The sequence below is a fragment of the Rosa rugosa genome, chromosome 4 (assembly GCF_958449725.1).
Source record: "Rosa rugosa chromosome 4, drRosRugo1.1, whole genome shotgun sequence".
Lineage (NCBI taxonomy): Eukaryota > Viridiplantae > Streptophyta > Magnoliopsida > Rosales > Rosaceae > Rosa > Rosa rugosa.
Genome location: NC_084823.1, coordinates 49,065,440 through 49,084,590, shown reverse-complemented (window position 1 = coordinate 49,084,590; position 19,151 = coordinate 49,065,440). Strand labels below are relative to the sequence as shown.

The following is a 19,151-nucleotide window of genomic DNA, read 5'->3' as shown; positions in this document are numbered from 1 at the left end:
TCTAATTATGATGTTACAATGGTTTTGACCAGCAGAGTTTGCTAGAGAAATGCTAGCTGGAGCGAACCTAGTCAACATTAATTATTCTATGCACCGACAGTGCAAATGACCCAACACTTATAAGATGATCTCAACTCTTGATATTTATAATTAATATTTTTATTAATAACCTAAGAGTGTATTTAATATAATTTAACCATTCATTATGTCGGTGCAAATGCACGTCGTTGCACTGAATCCTCCCTAGACTTGCGTGATCTTTTTGCACTTATATTGGGCCTAAAACAAACAAGAGTTGGAAGGGTGTCAAATTTATTTCCTCCCTTCTTTAAAAGCCAAAAGTAGCAATAATGTTTTCTTCTTTACTAACATTTGGTTGTAAAATATAGGAATTTCCACCAACAAGCATGCTAGATCCAAAAGTTTATGGTGATCAGACCAGTACAAGAACAGAAGAACACATCAAGAATAACTTCAATGCACTGACAGTGCATGGAGGGGGTAATATCTTTGATTAATTTCCTTCGAAAGATATTTCATACACTTGACATATCCACCTAGTGCAGAAATACACACACACAGAGTTGCTAAGTATAGAAACAAATTAATGACCATCTTATTCAGTTCCAATATTTCTAAGATAAGATATATATGCTGAGTTTGTAGTAAACCTACTACTACATGAAACTGTTGTGGGTTTGAAACCCCCAGGCCTGGGTTTTCAGGGAAGAAACCTGTACTAGAAGCTGTATGCTTGAAGCTTCATATATATAGAACAGTTGGGGCGGTGAATAGAATTAATAATAAAGGTCATATAGTACAATGGACAGAACATGCAGTTTTGTTTTCGCTTCGACTTAATAATACATATGAGATTGTACGATTTGTTTTATTTAAGAAGAAAACATGGACCTCTCCACTTATTCTTTATCTCAATGATATAAACCAGAATCTATAAACCATTTACTTACTCTAGACGGATCCAGAAATCTTTCTTAGGTAAGGCAAAATTGTTAATAAACTTTTTTCCAATTGGTTTTCAAAGAAAATTTTCTTATTGTTCAAGTATATCTGAATTGTGTGTCTGGTCCAAACTCTAGTTACTTATCTAAGTTGTAATAGGGTTAGTCTCACAGATATTTTCGGAGATATCTTCATAGATATCCAATTAATTGTATGATTACGTTTCCTTGTAAGACTCTGATTCTATGTTTGCGGAGATATCTTCATATATAGATCTCCAATTAATTGTACGATTACGTTTCCTTGTAAGACTCTGATTCTATGTTTGTAATCCTCTATATAAAGAGACCCCTATTATCAATGAAAGACCACAACAATTTCTCTTCCAATTTCGATTCCCTTAAACACTTATATTTTAATTGGAGTTATAAGCTCTTAAGAGCAACTCCAACAGCTTCCCTATAATTTTTGTATAATAGGAAAGCAAAAGTCAAAACTTTAGCATATATTTCTTCTCCAACTCCAACAGATTCCCTATTTTATAGCAATCTCTAAAATCTCCATATTCTTCCTTAAATTTTTAGAGATTGCTGTAAATATAGGGAATTTGATTTTATCTTTCCTCACTTTTTCTAAAATAGGGAAAGTTATAGGAAATCTGTTGGAGCAAAAGAGGCTCATTTTTCCCTAAAGTAGAGAAAAATCAAAATATGGGGAAGCTGTTGGAGTTGCTCTAAATATGTATCATTTACATACATGAAAATTGGAGCACAAATAGAGATATCACTTAATTACTAAAGCAAAATTATGAAAAAAAAACAAAAAACAAAACAAAACAAAAAACAAAAAACAAAAAATAATTATCAAGAGGAGAAGAGAGAAGTATAGTTTGTACTATATTTTGAGAGAAGAGGGCTTGCTCACCATAACTAAACTTTTTTACTTTTATATCCCTAAAAAATTAAATAACTGTTGTAGAGAAACTGAATTTGAGAGGAATTTGCTGTGTATTCTCATTGATAATAGGGGCCTCTTTATATAGAGGATTACAATGCATAGAATCTCAATCATACAAGGAAAGTAATCGTACATTGAATAAGAATCTAGATCCTTCTAATTTAACCATATTACCACTAGGTCAAGTAACCTAGAGTTTGGGCCAAACACAAATTAGGGTTTACTTGAACACCCCCCCTTGTGTTGCCCAAACGCGGTGCTTCTCTCGTTGCCTCGTTAAAAACCTTGCCGAGTAACAAAAACCCAGTGGGACAAAAATAACCTCGGTCGAAGGGGAAAAAGAGCACAACACACCCTTCACATTTCGAGACCATACATGTAGACATCTTCCCCTGATGTCTGCATCTCCCCCTGATGACTACGGTCATGGGAGTTCGGATAACTTCCGTAAACGATGCTACCAACATGTTTCTCGAAAGTGGAATTTAGGCAATGACTTAGTGAGCAAGTCTGCCACACTGTCCTCAGATCGAACCTAGTTCATTTTGATCTTGAGGAGAGTCTGTTGTTGCTGATTATCCTTGGTGTTGTCGCTTTTGATGTAGCCTTTGCTTCAAACCAAGCAGCATTATCCTATATGCTCGTAGGCTCATCTGTGGTAGACTTCAAACCACAATTGTTCGAACGTGCGTAATTATGGATCCAATCCATATACATTCATGAATCTCTTCGTGAAGAGCAATAGTCTCTGCATGGTCCGAAGATATAGCGACTAGGGTCTATTCTGTAGACCTCTAAGATATCGCAGTCTTTACCCATGGTGAACACTTAACCAGTTTGGGAATGACCTTTGTGTGGGTCAGAGACATACCCAACATCAGCAAAACCTTCCAAAACACATATCGTTTTGGGATGGGGATAGAGGACGCAGGCCAGTGTTGGCGGCGTTCCTGGTGTGTGATGGGTCTGAATCTATCATCTCTCTATAGGGATAAAGCATGCCCATATCAGTCGTACATCTAGTATCGAAAGATATATTTTACACCAATCCAATGGTGTCGCGCTGACGCAGAGCTATACCTTAGCTAACAAGTTCATGGCAAATGAGATGTCCGGTCTTGTGCATTGAGCTAAGTACAATAATGCGCCTATTGTACTAAGTAAAGCACTCCTGCCTCTAGCACATCTTCGTCATCATCCTTTGGACGAAGAGGATCCTTTTTAGGATCAAGACTACGGACGATCATGGGGGTGCTTGAAGGTTTGACCTTGTCAAAATGCCTAAGCATCTATCAACACGATGCTCAAGTTCCAAACCAAGACATAATCGTGTTCTCCCAAAATCCTTCATCTCAAACTCGGATTTCTAGTGTTCAGCGGTTTCCCTTAACTCTTTAAGGGCTTCTAATGAAGATCATGTCCAACATCAACCGCGATAGAATCCGAAACTTGTTATGGAAAACGCGTGGGCATATCCCTTCCCAATCAAGTAGTCATCTTAGTGAGCGTTTCAACCTCTTTGTAAAACGTGCCCCGTGGTCTAGAGCCACTTGACTTGGGTAAATGAAGTTCACCATGAACCTTCATGTATATTCCGTATCTAGATCCCTATAGAGATACGTAGTGACCACATTTGTAAGCTGCATGTTCAGTTATTCGGAAACTACCAAACTGACAGGGTAGTGGAGTGTAATGACATCCATTACGAGAGAATATGTCTCATCGTAGTCGATTCCAGGGCGTTTTATGAGAAGCCTTGCGCCATAAGGCGAGATTACCATCTCTTTTTCTCACTATGCTTTCTAACGAAGACCCATTAGTCAATAGGTTTTATGTCAGGAGGTGTTGGCATCACTAGCTCAGAAAACCTTCCTCTTCGTTAGAGAATCCATCTTAACCTGGATCGCATCTTTCCATTTAGGCCAAATCTCTCTACGTTGGCATTCACTCATCAACGGAGCGTGGTTCGATATCATCTGACTCAACAAACTCATGCGCATGCGCAACTACATCATCATTACGATGGAGTTTCTATCCCACGTCTCATGTACACTAGTGTAAGTTTCATAGAGCTCTATATTCTCAGGAATAGGTTCTGACGTTGAGGCGTCCCCCAAAGATAACCATAACCCGGAAGATACTCATGAGACGGATTTTGAGTGTCGATGATCAAAGGATTGGAGTGTGCCAAAGTATCATTCGAAACCCACGGGCCTCCCATGCATCCTAGCTGGGGCCATGGCCTGTAACGCCAGAGTGCCACTCTCTATGGCGTTGGCGCCATGCCTACCTCTGTGTAGGGTGGCGTTACGTCCTCTCGTAGGGACCTCCATCCTTGCAGGCATGTTTGCAGCATATTTGTGTGATCTCGTCACTTTAACAGGGATCGAAATGAGACATAGTGGGGACAGACTACGACAATTCCTGTCGTTCCTGTTGAACATTCGTGTTCTTATCTCCCCCTAACGACAAGAAGACTGTCTCATCAAAGTGACATCCGCAAATCTAGCGGTAAGGAGATCGCCTAGCAAGGGCATTAAGTGGCGGACGATTGTTGGAATCTCAAATCCAACGTAGTTGCCTATTCGTCTGTAAGGACCCATCATAAAGCGTTGTGGCGGCGCAATTGGCACATAAATGGCACACTCAAAGATGCATAAGTACAATACTTGTACCCAGTCACTAGCTGTAACGCAGAGATACATTGAGTGGTGGTGGGTTGTAGACGAATTAGCATAGCTGCATGCGATATTGCATCACCCCAAGCGAATTATAAGGAGATTGGTGCGCATTACCAATGTCTGGACTACCATCGTAGTCGTTTCCGCAAGACCATTTGGGTGTGTACATGGGAATATGATGTCCAACATCAGTCCCATTGCAATAACCATCGAAAGTCTTCGATGTAAACTCTCTAGCATCGTCAAGTCCAATTGACGAAATAGGATGATCCGGGGAGTGAGCCCGTTATCATATGATATTTGCTAGGAGTGTAGCATAAGCAGCATTACAAGTGGACAATGCACTACTAGAATTTTGTTCATAGACATCGGTTCTGGACCGATGTTAAACTAATTTTCGACCGATGTCTTAGTGGGTGTAGAGAAAAGTATAGACATCAGTATAAGCGCGTTTTCAACCGATGTCCCAGACAACAACCAACATCGATTCTAAAAAACAAATCGATGTATAATCGTTATAATCATCATATTTTTGTATGTTAGGTATGTCTAATTCTTCATATTTTCACATTTTATGCTTAAAAAAGTATATGTCGAACAATACCTACTTGAACATTTGCATCGATTTCTATTCCAGAAGTGATGTCCAGTACACTTGTAGACATCAGTTCCCATGAGTATTGTTTGTTCGTAAAACCGATGTTCACCTTTTGACCACACATCGGTTTGCTCCATTGTAGGTGATTTGTATGTTCATAATAGATTACGGTTTGGTGATTAGAAATCGATGTGCAGTAGTTTTGATTACATCGGTTTTGAGTTACAATTCGATATATTGATAATCATAGGACATCGATTTCATTTTTGATACTGATTTCTAATCTCTCAACTGACTTCGTTTTCCTTGGCATTACTGTTTTATTATGCTTTAATATACTTCACTTCATTTTGACAAGCATGATGTGAAAAGTTTGCATTTAGCTATTGCTGGGAAAAAAAGTGCATTTCTCATCATCCAAAATTAGGGGCTTTCCATTAATTTTCTTTCCAAATTCATGATTCAACATAATTCAGAAAATAAACCCCTAAACTTACAAAAGCTAGCTTGGAAACATATGAGCAACAATGTACAAAAGTTCCACACCAAGGTTTGCTTCAAAGCCAAAACTAGCTAGCCTTACTCAAAAAACATCTTGGCAGTCACAGTCCTACATCAAACTCTGTATATAATCAGCCACTTCAATGCACACCTCGTCAATTTGATTTTGGCTATATGATTTCCGCGTCTTTACCGCCCACTAGAAATATATAAACATGCAACACATAAGGCACAGTGATTGGGTAAACAAGCTAATGAAGATAATTAGTGTGGAAACCCTATGGACTATCTATAGAGGCCAACACTGGCAATATAAAGACTTGGAAGTAACTGGAACGTAAAACAGAAACAGAAACAAAATAATACCTTTTTTCAAATGCTTCTATAACATCAGAGACAGATTGGAGATTCTCCAAGGGTTCCCATGTATTAGCTATCTCTGGCCAGCCACGCCCGCACAAGCACAACACCAACAGGTTGATTCTTCGGATATTACTCTGACTCCTTTGTTAACTAATGTTGCTTCCACCTGATCAGCAGACTGACAGCTAGTTGACTCTAACGTTCTGCATACAAATTGCAGAAACAAGGTCATGTGTCACTTATCTGCAGCATACATCAAAATCCTACAAATGTAGATATTATTGATGAGCATCTGAACACAATCTAGACTGAAATCTGTCCAGCAACACTTGATAAAATAAGTACTCAAATAATCTGAAAATCATGTAGAATTTCCAATAAAAGGATCACATATAAACCTGGATAACAGGTGTTCAGCTTCCAACTCCGTCATAAATGCACTAATAAGTGCAAAGTTTGAAACTTTGATCTGTCAAGTTCAAGCAAAATAAACATTTACAAACCCTCAGACAAATATCAAGCAAAACCAAAAAAGAAAAAAGAGGCATTCAAAGCATAGCATAGCAGCACTGAGAACCATTGCTAAAGGCAAAAGCCTTATTATCATATACTTTAAATCTATCCCACTGACACGAGTGGCATTGTATAACATCCCTAATAGAAATGCATTTATAATACTATATGTTAGGTTACAACTGAATATACAGACACTATATAATGACAGGTGCGAGAACAGCAATGGAATCTTGTTCTTATGAATTGAAATCTAAGTTTCTGGATTTAATCAAGCAGATATTTGCCAACGTTTATTTCAAAGGAACAACACCTGCAAGGCTTTCTCTCAACAATATGATAGAGACGGCCAGGTGCATACAGCCTCCTTGGATCTTTAAGCATCTTCTTATCAGGTATACATGTGTCCCGCATACATCTTAGGCATAGTAGACACGGCAAACTGTAAAATAAATCCAACTTTCATAATACAGTGAAAATCTAGATACGTAAGGGCAGAAAAATGATGTCATCACTTAATTAAGTCTTGTTATACTAGTCTGCCCACTCCTAAAATTAAAGTCTCCATTAACCCCTTTCTCAGATTGAACAGTTTGATGGTGCAGTGACTAGTGATATATATTAGCAACACAAAATGATATTGTAAAGGGCATTTTAATTAGTTTCTATCTTGTTCTGCACTCTAGTATTATCTTTACTATCCATCAGCTCAAAGAAACAGTTGAAGACAGAGTATATATATATATAATATATATATATATATATATATATATATAGAGAGAGAGAGAGAGAGTATCAGGGAGATAAACTGAATAAAACAACTATGGAAATTCTTTATATAGAAAAGAAATAATGATGATCCTCTGAAAACTTAATAATACGACAACATATTTTGATTGTTTTAGATGCATGCAAGTAACTTGGCTATAAAAGTATAAAAATTAGAAACGATCAAATTCTACAAGAAAGATATGCAGTACGTATTCTATTCTAAGGAAAAACATAAAGATACCAACCTTGCTCCTTTTGATCCGCTTGCATAGATCGCACAACAGTGCCAATAATTCTTTTAAAGAAAATTCTAGCCTTTAATTTCTGCAACATATAAATTTAATGAGGCAAAACCAGGACTTGGGGTTTATAAACAATGCTAGTGACTAGAAAGTTATAGCATATACTAGTAGAAATTGAACCAAGGGACACAAGTACTAGAACTGTTGAACCAGAGGATAAAACATCCAGTCATAAACAAACAGTCCAATTAGTCTATGATTCGTGGTGCCTGAATACAAATCCTGACCAGAAGTGAATGCCAGAAAAAAAAAAACGATCGGAGTATCTAAAAATTCTTTCTATAAATTCATTACCATGATTTGTAAAATACAAGAACAGAAACTGAATAGCTAAAAATGAGTATCATACAACTAACATACCAATCTTCTCTGCTTGCCGCCACCATTTGACGCAAGTAGTCCGTCCACATGAGGATGATTATATGATCATTTCTGTCTCATTGTTTTGTATCTCACCTTTGTTTCTGTAGTTAATCAATGAATGATACATGAGCTACTTTAAAGCCAAATACCAACACTAAGGATTGAAACAAATTGGGAGGTGGCTAATAAACCCTCTGTCTATACAACACATGGATGAGATAAATAGATAAATTAAGTCTTTTGCCTTTTTTGCTTATGGTTGTCACTGCCATCTTTTCTTTCCCATCTTCCTTTCTTGGGTCCCTAGCATTAGATTATAACAAATCAATTAGCAACTTCTGGTCTCTGCCTACCAACATGAAGTATAATCATGAAGAAATAAGTACAAAAAGGAAGCTAAAGTATACCTGAGCACTGAGAGACTTAAGGCGGTCCTTATCTTTCTTGAATCCACGGCAACCAGGGTTGTTGTTACCCATTGCAGCTCTCGCAAGCTTAACTCTCTTGTTGGCTTCTTTAGTTGTTGCATCCAACAGATAATCAGCCACAACTCGCAGGTGAGGAGTAGGGGGCTTCTTGCTCAGAACCTTGTCACTTTTTAGAGGTGAGAATTTCATTCCTCAAATCCTGAGCTCGGGATTCTCTCACGGCAAGTTTTGTCACACTCTTTGAGACATCCTGCATAATTCACATTTTAGCATTAATGACCGTCCACCCTATCTTTCTATCATCCAATGCAATGTCAGAATTAGGAATCACAAGAGTGCAACTTAAACAAGGTGATTAAGACAATTAAAAAATAGTACAGGGGTTCAGAGCCAGCAGAAAATCCCAACTTCCGGACACCCAAATACACCCAGTCACCAGATCTCAAACAAAACACCTAAAACCCATCAACCCAACTATAAATCCATCCTTCACTCACTACCCAAAACCTAATTAAGCAAAATTCCATCAATTTTCTTCAACAATATTCCAAATAAACCAACAAAAACACATCAAAATCGCACCTTGATGAGGATTGTGTCGCCCCTAAAGAGCTAGCTAGAGCTTCTCCATGGTCTCAGGGTGGACAGTGACGACGGAGTTGTCATCGTTGATGGCTTCATCGACGACAAGGAGATTTACTGCCTTCTTCTGTTCGAGAATCGCAGTGCTGAAATCCCTCTTGGTCCCCATATTGCAACAATTTTAAAAGCAATCGCATCATAAATCAAAATCCCTAAAAAATAAAAATTTCAGAAAACCAAAAAAGTTAGGTCAAAATCGAAAAGAAGAGGAATTGGATCTGAGGGATATGAAAAGTAGAAAACTGGATTGAAGCAACAATAAATATAAAACAAATCCAAATTCAAAATTCAAATAGGAATGAGGCAAATTGACTCACACTGGCTTTTGGGAGGAGGAGCAATGATGGGCTTCTTCGCTTGGGCAACCTGGAAAGTCGGAAACAAAGTTAGAAAAGAGAGATTTGCCAATCGGAAAGAAATTACCAAATCACGGGAAGAGTTGAATAGGGTTTCGGGCGGAAGCAAAATCAACTTGAATCCCTCAACTAGAAGAAATCAAATTCGAAACCGGACCTGTTTAACAGCGGGCTCACCGGAGCAGTGTCATATTAGAAGAGAGACAAAATCAGTAATGGTGGTGGAGAGAAGAGAGAGAACATACGCTGGTGGTGGTCGGAGAAAAGGCTTGAGGTGGCTTAGGTCGGAGAATGAGCTCGAGGTCAGGACGAAGAATGAGCTCCAGGCTCTGAGCTGAGGTCGGGGCCCCGGGTCAGGTCGGAGAAGGAGCTGTGGTCGGGGGCGCGGGTCAGGTTAATTGGAGAAGGAGCTGAGGTCGGGAACGCGAAGAAGGAGGCAGTGAGAGTTTATCAATTAGGGTTCGAAAGTTTCAGACAAAATGACTAAGTGTTGGAGGAATTAAAATTTTGGACCCCGCGTTTCTCAAACTTTTTAACTTAGTCCCTCCGTGTTTTTTTCAAAAATTTTGAACGAAAGTTTACACATCGGTTAATTTAACGACCGATGTTTATAACCACAATAGAAATCGATATTTCATAAGCCGATGTTTATATGTTTTTTTTACATCGCGGGCAATTCCGACCGATTTAATAGTGGTGATGTAAATGAACAGATTTCTAGTAGTGATGGCACAACACGTGACCAGCGTGTTTACGTGTAAACCAACATTATGAGATAGTTAAACGTCCGCAAGTTGGTTGAATCAGTCCACAGAATCCATACGAATTCTATGTAAGAACAGAATGAGTATTGTCATATCCTTTGCATAGGACGGTCTCAGTCCTAGTTTCCCTAAGGAACGGGCTTTGTAAAACGAGCGAGAGGCTTTAGAAGCAACCAATGAGAATTTTGATTGGGCCTGAGCGTCTGAAACGCTATTTTGAAGCAAGTTGGTGATTGCATCATCACCTGGGGCGCCATCACCATGATGGACGCCATCCATGGCGTCATGGATAAGGACTACGCCAGCCCTAAGCTGGTGGTGGACGGAGGCAGTGCCCTAGGCAGCAGCGTCGGTCACACTTAGTCCAGGAATCAACTTTTGATTCATGCTTCATTTCGCTCGAGAGAAAAGATGTCCATGTGAAGTCTTTCGTAGACGGATCATCATATCATGACTAGGATGACCTATACTGTCGTGACAAAGCCAATATGTGTCTAAATCCAAGAGATCTTCTCTCATAACTTTTATTGGATTAATAGCTCGAATAGTGACATAGAGTCCACTAGAGAGACACATAAACTTCTCTAAGATGCGCCTTTGTTCGCAATCATTAAAGGTATTGCAAAGGAACTCATTTCCGTTCTCTATATGCGTTTTCGCATGGAATCCGTTGGCTATTTATAGGTGCGATTGGCCCTAGGAGCGTAGAGAGTTTCTGTGACAGTAATTAAGGTGCCATTTGGCAAGTGGAACTTGGGCTATTCCATGGCCTTGAATTAATACTGATGGCCCAGCCATCATAGTCACAAAAGTCATATGCTCAGAATCAAAAATGGAGTCATAATGAAAAGAACTCGAAATTTTATTCATAAGCCAACGGAGTTACATCATTGTCTCTTTGACCAAAGAAAATCAAATCCAAAATGCTAGCTAATGCCAAACAATGGTAGTCGTTTGACTTCTTTCGGTAACTCCAAAATAAATATGACCAGGTGAGTAGAGAGATGTCGGTGGAGCAAAGCTCGCTTAAGTACCACTTATCTCAAAACCTTCCTAGACATCACACTCATTTTGGATGAGCCTATGTGAAGAAAAACTAAACCAATAGCATTTACTACATAGTGTGGCAATTGCCTATTACATCTCTTGGAAAATAAAGACTTAAACAGAATTGGCGATCTATTGATCCCAGCCAAATTTGTAGTCTTCAACCCTTTACTCTAGATCATCTTCTTGATCTTCTTGTTCCACATAGTGAGCTTCTCTTGCTTCACAATATGCTTTGTAGGCGGTGACAATTTCTTCACGAGCTCTACAAATGTGTGCCCAATGATCAGACACTCCACATCGAGAACATACATCTCTTTGCTCAAACTCCATTGATTGAGGCGCTTTGAAAGTGTAATTTAGATGGCTCTTAGTGTTGGTGGCGCCACCAACATGGCCAGAGGCGTTGCCTCCCTCTCTTTTTCCACGTTGACCTCTTCGGTTCCGTGTTCGCCTATATTGGTGGTTACCTTCCCAAGTAGAGCGATTATATGGACCAGAACGTCCAGAAGTATCCCTAAGGTTAGGGTTTCGCTCTTGGCGCCTTCTCTTAGGGGCGCGATTATAATTGGATTCCGGAATATGCTCTATTTCCACGGATCTCGAATTATAGTTCTTCACAAGGATGTTGTCATGCTTTTCAGCGACATTCATAGTTCCAATGAGCTCATGAAACCTTGTGATCCGTCTTGCAGCAATATCGATTCGATAGTTCTTAGCAACCATCAATGCAGAAACGGGGAAGGTAGAGAGAGTCTTCTCAAGCAACATCGCATTTGTGATCTCTTTACCACAGAATTCCATTAAGGATTTAATGCGAAGTGCTTCCGAGTTATAGTCAAGAACTGACTTGAAATCACAGAAGCGGAGGCTATGCCATCTCACTTCTAGGTCAGGAAGCAGGGAGTCACGGACGGTGCCAAATCTTTCTTCGAGTGAGACCCACAGCCTTCTGGGGTCTTCTTCATTCATACACTCGTACTGGAGCGAATCATCCATATGACGAGTCATTAGGATGATGGCTTTCACCTTATTTGCCTCTAAGGCTGCTCTATTTGCTTCCAAAGCTTGAGCTTGCTCAACAGTTAGCACGTCCTGGCTAGGCTCGAGAATCGTATACAGGATTCCATCGACCTTGAGATGCTGGCGGACATCACGAACCCACCTGTGATATTCAGAGCCAGTTGTTCCCAATGGAGCAAAGTCCAATTTGTTCAGGTTACTCATCCTGAAAGAGAACAAGAAATTAGGGTTAGTTTCGGAGCGTGAAAGGCTACCACGAAAACATATAAAATTTCTGAGCGTAGTCGCTTCCAAGAAATTAGGAATTTCCGACCGTAGTCGCTTCCAAGAAATTAGGAATTTCCGACCGTAGTCACTTCCAAGAAATTCGATTCCAAGAGGGGTTGGATTAGATCGAAACAATGATGTGTGTGGTCGATCGTTTTCTTCTCAACAAACTCTTAAGTTTGGAGGACTCTACAAGCTCCAAGTTTGGAGTGAGCACGAACCCCCACAGTTCGGCTTTTGGTCTCCCCTATGAAGAAGAAAGGGGGGTAGAAGAAGGGAGGTTGAAAGTCCCCGAGAAAAGAAGAGAAATTGAATTTAAAAACTCTAAAAAACGGGAACGTTTAGTAAAAAATACCTTGAAATAAGTCGTCGGAAAATTTGGCCGGAAAAAGTCGCCGGAAAATGGCCGGAAGTCGGCCGAAAAAGGTTGACCGGCATTGACCTGAGGGTTGACTGGCGTTGACCGATGTTGACCGGAGGTGCTGACGTGGCAGGCAGAGGGACAATGACTGTGTGCCTGCGTGGATGATGATGTGGCCTGATGACGTGGCTCGGGCTGGACCCCTTCTGCTTCTGGGCTTCTTCCTGCTACTGGGCCTAGGCTGCACAGGTTCTCCTTCCTCCCTTTTTTTTTTTTCTTTTCTTTTCCTTCTGCCGGTTTTTCTGTCGGACTTTCAGTCGGCCGGTTCAGCAATGTTTTTGCCGGTTTTTGCTATAATTCTTCTGGTTCCGAAATCGTCTGGTGGATGAGCTTCTTTGGACAAAATTTCGTGGAAATCTGAGGTCCGGAAGATGGTGAACCGGTGGAATATTTGCTGCGAGTTGTATGGAGCTTCCGGTGGCCGGTTCGGTGGGTTTCCGGCCGGTTCTTGGGGTGAGGCCGCCAGTTCTGGACTCCTGGGATTGAGTTCTTCAATGTGTGAGGTGGAGGCAGAAAAGGCTTCAAGTTTTTGTATTCGGATTCAAGGTTTTTAGCTTCTTGAATCAAGGTTTGGCTATATGTTTCAGGGTTAGGGCTTCGTGCTGATAACGTGTTGTAGAGAAACTGAATTTGAGAGGAATTTGCTGTGTATTCTCATTGATAATAGGGGCCTCTTTATATAGAGGATTACAATGCATAGAATCTCAATCATACAAGGAAAGTAATCGTACATTGAATAAGAATCTAGATCCTTCTAATTTAACCCTATTACCACTAGGTCAAGTAACCTAGAGTTTGGGCCAAACACAAATTAGGGTTTACTTGAACAATAACTTTATGCATCTTTCTAATTGTCAAAAATAAAAAAGCCAAAACTTAAATAAGTAATTAATAAGAAAATTTATTATTTTCAGAAACTAACGACCCACTTCTAGACGGGTGACCACCCACTTCTCCACGTACACCCATAGGGTGTGAACAATTTCTAGTGTTGCTTATATTTAATTGTATTTAAATCTAGTTATGATTGTTAAGCCTAATTAAAGATTTCAAACTACCAGGTGGCTTCCTGACATGTCTGGTAAAGAAGGCAGAGGCGGGCTAGTCCCCGAAAATGCTCGTTCCATTGTGGTTGGGGTTTACAACTAAAATAGAAGCCGCGCGGCAAGTCTGCTCTCTTTGGACTTTTCAAACTGGGTGGAGATAAGAAACAGAAAGGGCGTACATGGTATCGTCCCCAACCCTCTTGCCCTCTCCTTTAGAAAAGAATTTTGCAAAACCCTAAGACCAAAGAGACTTCCATAACTATTTTTGTAACCAACATATAAACAAACAAAGTCGGTTAGAATAGCCATTTTCTGAAAAATATAAATAGACAAGCCTGGTTAGTATGGTGGCTTTTGCTTAAAATATAGGACTCTAAAATTTGTAAATATACGATATTGGTTAAACACCAGCTTTTGAAATATGTAAATATTGACTACGGAAAAAAAAATCAAACCCCGCCAGCATCGCACGGAGTATTTCACTAGTATATTACAAATAAGTAATAGGATAAAACATGCACCTGCAAGTGGCCTAGTGGTTCTTGCCTAGCTGGGTGTGCTCCCCAACCTAGGTTTGAACCCCGAAGCTGTCAAAGTGGCCAGGCACTGTGCTGCAATGCACAGTAGTTGGAGTATTTCACATGCGCCGAAGGGGTTTATCTTGGGCCTAGGAAGCTTTTGGGTTCCCATTGACAAAGTCAAAAAAAAAAAAAAAAAAAAGTCATGCAGCCGGTATTAACAAACATATGGAAATTAGTACTGGTATATAAAAAGTTTGATTTTCTTGAAATGTTTTATGAGTCTATCCGTAGTTAGCTAGGTATGGAATAGCCACGGCTTTCAAAGGATGCTTTCGATGTGTTGGCATGCCAGTGGATTCAGTCATGTCTAAATCATCCCCGGTTGCTCCGCCAGGCAATGCCCAATCAAACTTGTGCACCAAATTTGCTAAAGCAATCTCATTAACAGCCATGGCAAACTGAATTCCAGGACAGACCCTCCTGCCAGCTCCAAATGGAATCAACCGGAAGTCATTTCCTTTATAACTTACTCCACTATTCTTATTCAAGAACCTTTCTGGCTCGTACTCCTCTGGTTTGTTGTATGACTTGGGATCTCTTCCAATTTGCCACATATTCACAACAATGCGTGTGTTGGCTTTAATTTTGTAACCCTTTATTTCCACATCTTGGCCGGACATCCGAGATAGTACAGGAAATGGAGGGTGTAAGCGAAGGGTCTCCTTGATCACGGCCTTCAAGTAGTTCATTTCAATCAAATCATCCTCGGTTATGTTTGTTTTTTTTTCCGCCAACTCCCTGACCTCACTTTGCAATTTTTTCATTACCCTTGGATGCCTTAAAAGCTCTGCCATCGTCCACTCTATGACAAAATATGTGCTATCAGTGCCACCACCAAACATATCCTACAAAAACATATATGCAAGTAAATCTATGATCAAAAGGGGAAACCAATAAGAGGTAGGGTGTGTGTGTTAGTTTTACTTACCAATATGAGAGCCTTTATACTAACTCTATCAATAAGTAAACCAGACAAGTTTCCTTCTTGAATCTCGAGCAAAACGTCCACAAAATCCTTTTCGTCCTCCTTATTTGGATCAGCATGATTCACATGGCCACTACTTCCACTGGTCTTTGAACGATGATCTACTCGATCTTGAATCACTCTATCTAAGAAGTCATCGAACTGCTTAGCCACCTTGTCTAATTTAGCTTCCAAACCATTAACACGGCTCAACCAAGCAAGCCATGGAATATAGTCTCCAATATAGAGACTCCTCAATAACTCCGTAAACTCCCACAATAGCTCCTTAAACAAAATCGTATTACCACCTTCCCCTACAACACTAGTACTGTACTTCCTCCCCATTGTCACTCTACAAATAACATCACTGGTAAACATCACAAACATTTCTCTTAAGTTCATGACTTCTCCCGATGATTCATTAATTTTGTTGATCATGAGTTTTGTTTCCTCTTCTCTCACAGCACGAAAAGAGCGAACCCTTTTGCTGCTCAAGAGATTTACAACACATATACTCTTCACCTGCCTCCAGTACTCACCGTAAGGTGCCATGGCGACGTCTTTGTAATTGCAGAGAAGCTTCTGGAAGATGACAGACTTGGGTCTATTGGAGAATTCGAGATCATTGGTTTTCATAATCTCGCGGGCAGCCTCAGCAGACGATACAAGAACCAGTGGGGCAGTTCCCAAATAGAGGAGCATGAGATCAGAGCCATAGCGTTGAGCTAGGTTTTGTAGGGAGCGATGAGGGTTTGAGCCTATTTTCAGAAGAGAAAAATTCAGCTTCCGTCCCCAAACTATTTTGCCAAGGCCAATTTGATACCCGAACTCTCAAAAGTATCAATGTGATACCCAAACACCTAAATTGGTATCAACGTGATACTTCCGTCAAAATTTTCAGACGGCGCCGTCTGTTTGCTGACGTGGCAAGCACGTGAGTCAAAAAAAAAAGTGAAATGACCAATTTACATTTTTTTTTTTTAGAAAAATTCATCTATCGTCCCCAAACTATTTTGCCAAGACCAATTTGATGCCCAAACTCTCAAAAGTATCAATGTGATACCCAAAGACCTAAATTGGTATCAACGTGATACCTCCGTCCAAAATTTCTGACAGCGCCGTATGTTTGCTGACGTGGCAAGCACGTAGGTCCCAAAAAAAGTGAAATGACTAATTTACCTTTTTTTTTTTTTGCTAATTCATTTTTTTCCTTTTCTTTTCATTTCATTTTCTGCCTTCTTCTTCTGGGATTTTCTTCTTCTTCTTCTTCTTAGGGTTTCGCGGCGCCAAGCAGCTTGGGGCTGAAGCTTCCAATCGAACCCGATATCGGTCGAAGAACCTGCTGGTGCTGAGATGATCAACGACCAGTCGGCGTAAATTGGGGCCGCCGAGTTGTTGAGCGAGACGAGGCGTTCAGCCGGAAGGTACCGTGAGAGAGTGGCCGACGAGGCGGAGTATGTAAGGTCTTCGAATGGAAGGCGGTCCAGTTCTAGGGATGCCATTTTAGCTATTCTTCTTCTTCTTCTTCTCTCTCCTCTCCTTCTCCTCCGCCCAAACCATCACTAATGCCGCCGAGATCCTCTCCAATTCCTGCTAGAAATCCATCTCGGAGGCGTTAGTGATGGTTTGGGCGAAGGAGAAGGAGAGGAGAGAGAGAGAGGAGGAGAGAGAAGAAGAAGAAGAATAGCTAAAATGGCATCCCTAGAACTGGACCGCCTTCCATTCGGAGACCGTACATACTCCGCCTCGACGGTCACTCTCTCACGGTACCTTCCGGCTGAACGCCTCGTCTCGCCCAACAGCTCGACGGCCCCAATTTACGCGGACGGGTCGTTGATCATCTCAGCACCAGCAGGTTCTTCGACCGGTATCGGGTTCGATTGGAAGCTTCAGCCCCAAGCTGCTTGGCGCCGCGAAACCCTAAGAAGAAGAAGAAGAAGAAGATCCCAGAATAAGAAGAAGGAATCACGTTGATACCAATTTAGGTCTTTGGGTATCACATTGATACTTTTGAGAGTTCGGGTATCAAATTGGCCTTGGCAAAATAGTTTGGGGACGGTAGATGAATTTTTCTAAAAAAAAAAAGGGTAAATTTGTCATTTCACTTTTTTTTGGGACCCACGTGCTTGCCACGTCAGCAAACAGACGACGCCGTTAGAAAATTTTGACGGAAGTATCACGTTGATACCAATTTAGGTCTTTGGGTATCACATTGATACTTTTGAGAGTTCGGGTATCAAATTGGCCTTGGCAGCATAGTTTGGGGACGGTACCTGAATTTTTCTCTTTTCAGAAGTTGTCTGAGCACAAGGAGCTTTGGTGGAGAAGGTGGAGAGTTTTTTGTAGTAACTGAGAATAAGGACCATCTGTGTAAAAAGAGGGTGAAGAAAATGGGTAAAACTAGTACTAATGTGATGGGAAAAGGTTGCAGGGAAAAGATTTCACTCAGCTGCTCCGCCATTTTCATCAGGAAGATTATGTATGTGTTTCTTCACTCATGCTGTGCTTAAATAATGAAATGGCAAAAACAGCAGCTACTTGACAAAAAGTCGGGCATATTTAGGGAAAAATTCACCAACGGTGTCTGGACACTTAGGGGACTTTCAGAATGATACCTGAACTTACAAAGTTATCAATGTGATACCTGGATTCATTTTTTCGTATCAACATCGTACCTATGACCAATTTCCGTAACGGCTCCGTGACGGAAATTGGCCGTAGGTATCACATTGATACGAAAAAATGAGTCCAGGTATCACATTGATATTTTTGTAAGTTCAGGTATCATTCTGAAAGTCCCTAAGTGTCCAGACACCGTTGGTGAATTTTTCCCAATTTTGCACGTGCGATGCACGTGAGTCACTTAATGAAGACAAAAGGACCGATTTACCCTCAAATTCTTTCTTTCTTTTCTTTTTTTCTTTATTCTTCTTTCTTTCCTTTCTTTCTTTCTTTCTTCTTCTTCTCTTCTGGTTTCTTCTTCCCCTGATTTGAATAATCAAGATTCAAATCATCTTGCTCGTCCGATTCCCACCGCCGATCGCCGATCAAACACCGTCGCTGCGTCTGAATCCACCTTCATGCACCACAGATGTTTCTGGTTCCCCCAACTTCAAATCCTATAGCAAATTGAAATTGTGCATTGAGGCTTCACCGCTCACTCCGAGTTTATCCCCGCCGCCGTCGCCAATGACTTGACCACAACAACCTCCACCACCGCACAACAACGTCGTCCTCCGCTGCTTCTCGATTGGGTTTGGGGATAAGGACTGCTTCTTCCTCCACCGCTAGCAAAATCGTGGAGGCTCAAGGTCACATTCTAAGGACCACCGGCCGGAAGGACCGCCACAGCAAGGTTTGTACCACCAAAGGCCCCAGGGACCGCAGCATCAGGCTCGTCGCCCACACCGCCATTCAATTCTACGACATGCAGGACTGGCTTGGATACGACCAGCCTAGCAAGGTCGTCGATTGGCTAATCAAGAAAGCCAAGGCCGTAATCAACGAGCTCGACTAGCTGCCACCGTGGAACCCAAACTAAATTTATGTTCATACAACATTTTCTCCGACGATGCCGATGTCCGCCGCGCAGGACACGCA

General features: G+C 40.8%; 1 protein-coding gene and 2 long non-coding RNA genes across 3 annotated transcripts; all 3 read right to left on the bottom strand.

The window, feature by feature from the left end:
• Window positions 1-5,580: 5,580 nt before the first annotated feature.
• Window positions 5,581-8,250, bottom strand: LOC133746484 (uncharacterized). The gene is made up of 6 exons (XR_009864186.1): window positions 8,010-8,250; window positions 7,593-7,671; window positions 6,890-7,018; window positions 6,462-6,532; window positions 6,067-6,266; window positions 5,581-5,899 (listed from the first exon to the last, which is right to left on the bottom strand). It is a non-coding gene; the product is annotated as an uncharacterized LOC133746484 (long non-coding RNA).
• A 6-nt stretch (window positions 8,251-8,256) lies between these two features.
• On the bottom strand, window positions 8,257-9,852 carry LOC133746485 (uncharacterized). Its single transcript, XR_009864187.1, has 5 exons — window positions 9,684-9,852; window positions 9,400-9,595; window positions 9,023-9,234; window positions 8,420-8,690; window positions 8,257-8,315 (listed from the first exon to the last, which is right to left on the bottom strand). It is a non-coding gene; the product is annotated as an uncharacterized LOC133746485 (long non-coding RNA).
• A 4,956-nt stretch (window positions 9,853-14,808) lies between these two features.
• Window positions 14,809-18,012, bottom strand: LOC133744950 (cytochrome P450 736A117-like). The gene is made up of 3 exons (XM_062172971.1): window positions 17,860-18,012; window positions 15,516-16,334; window positions 14,809-15,432 (listed from the first exon to the last, which is right to left on the bottom strand). The coding sequence occupies exons 1-3, from the start codon at window positions 18,010-18,012 to the stop codon at window positions 14,809-14,811; spliced, it is 1,596 nt and encodes a 531-aa protein (XP_062028955.1).
• Window positions 18,013-19,151: the final 1,139 nt, after the last annotated feature.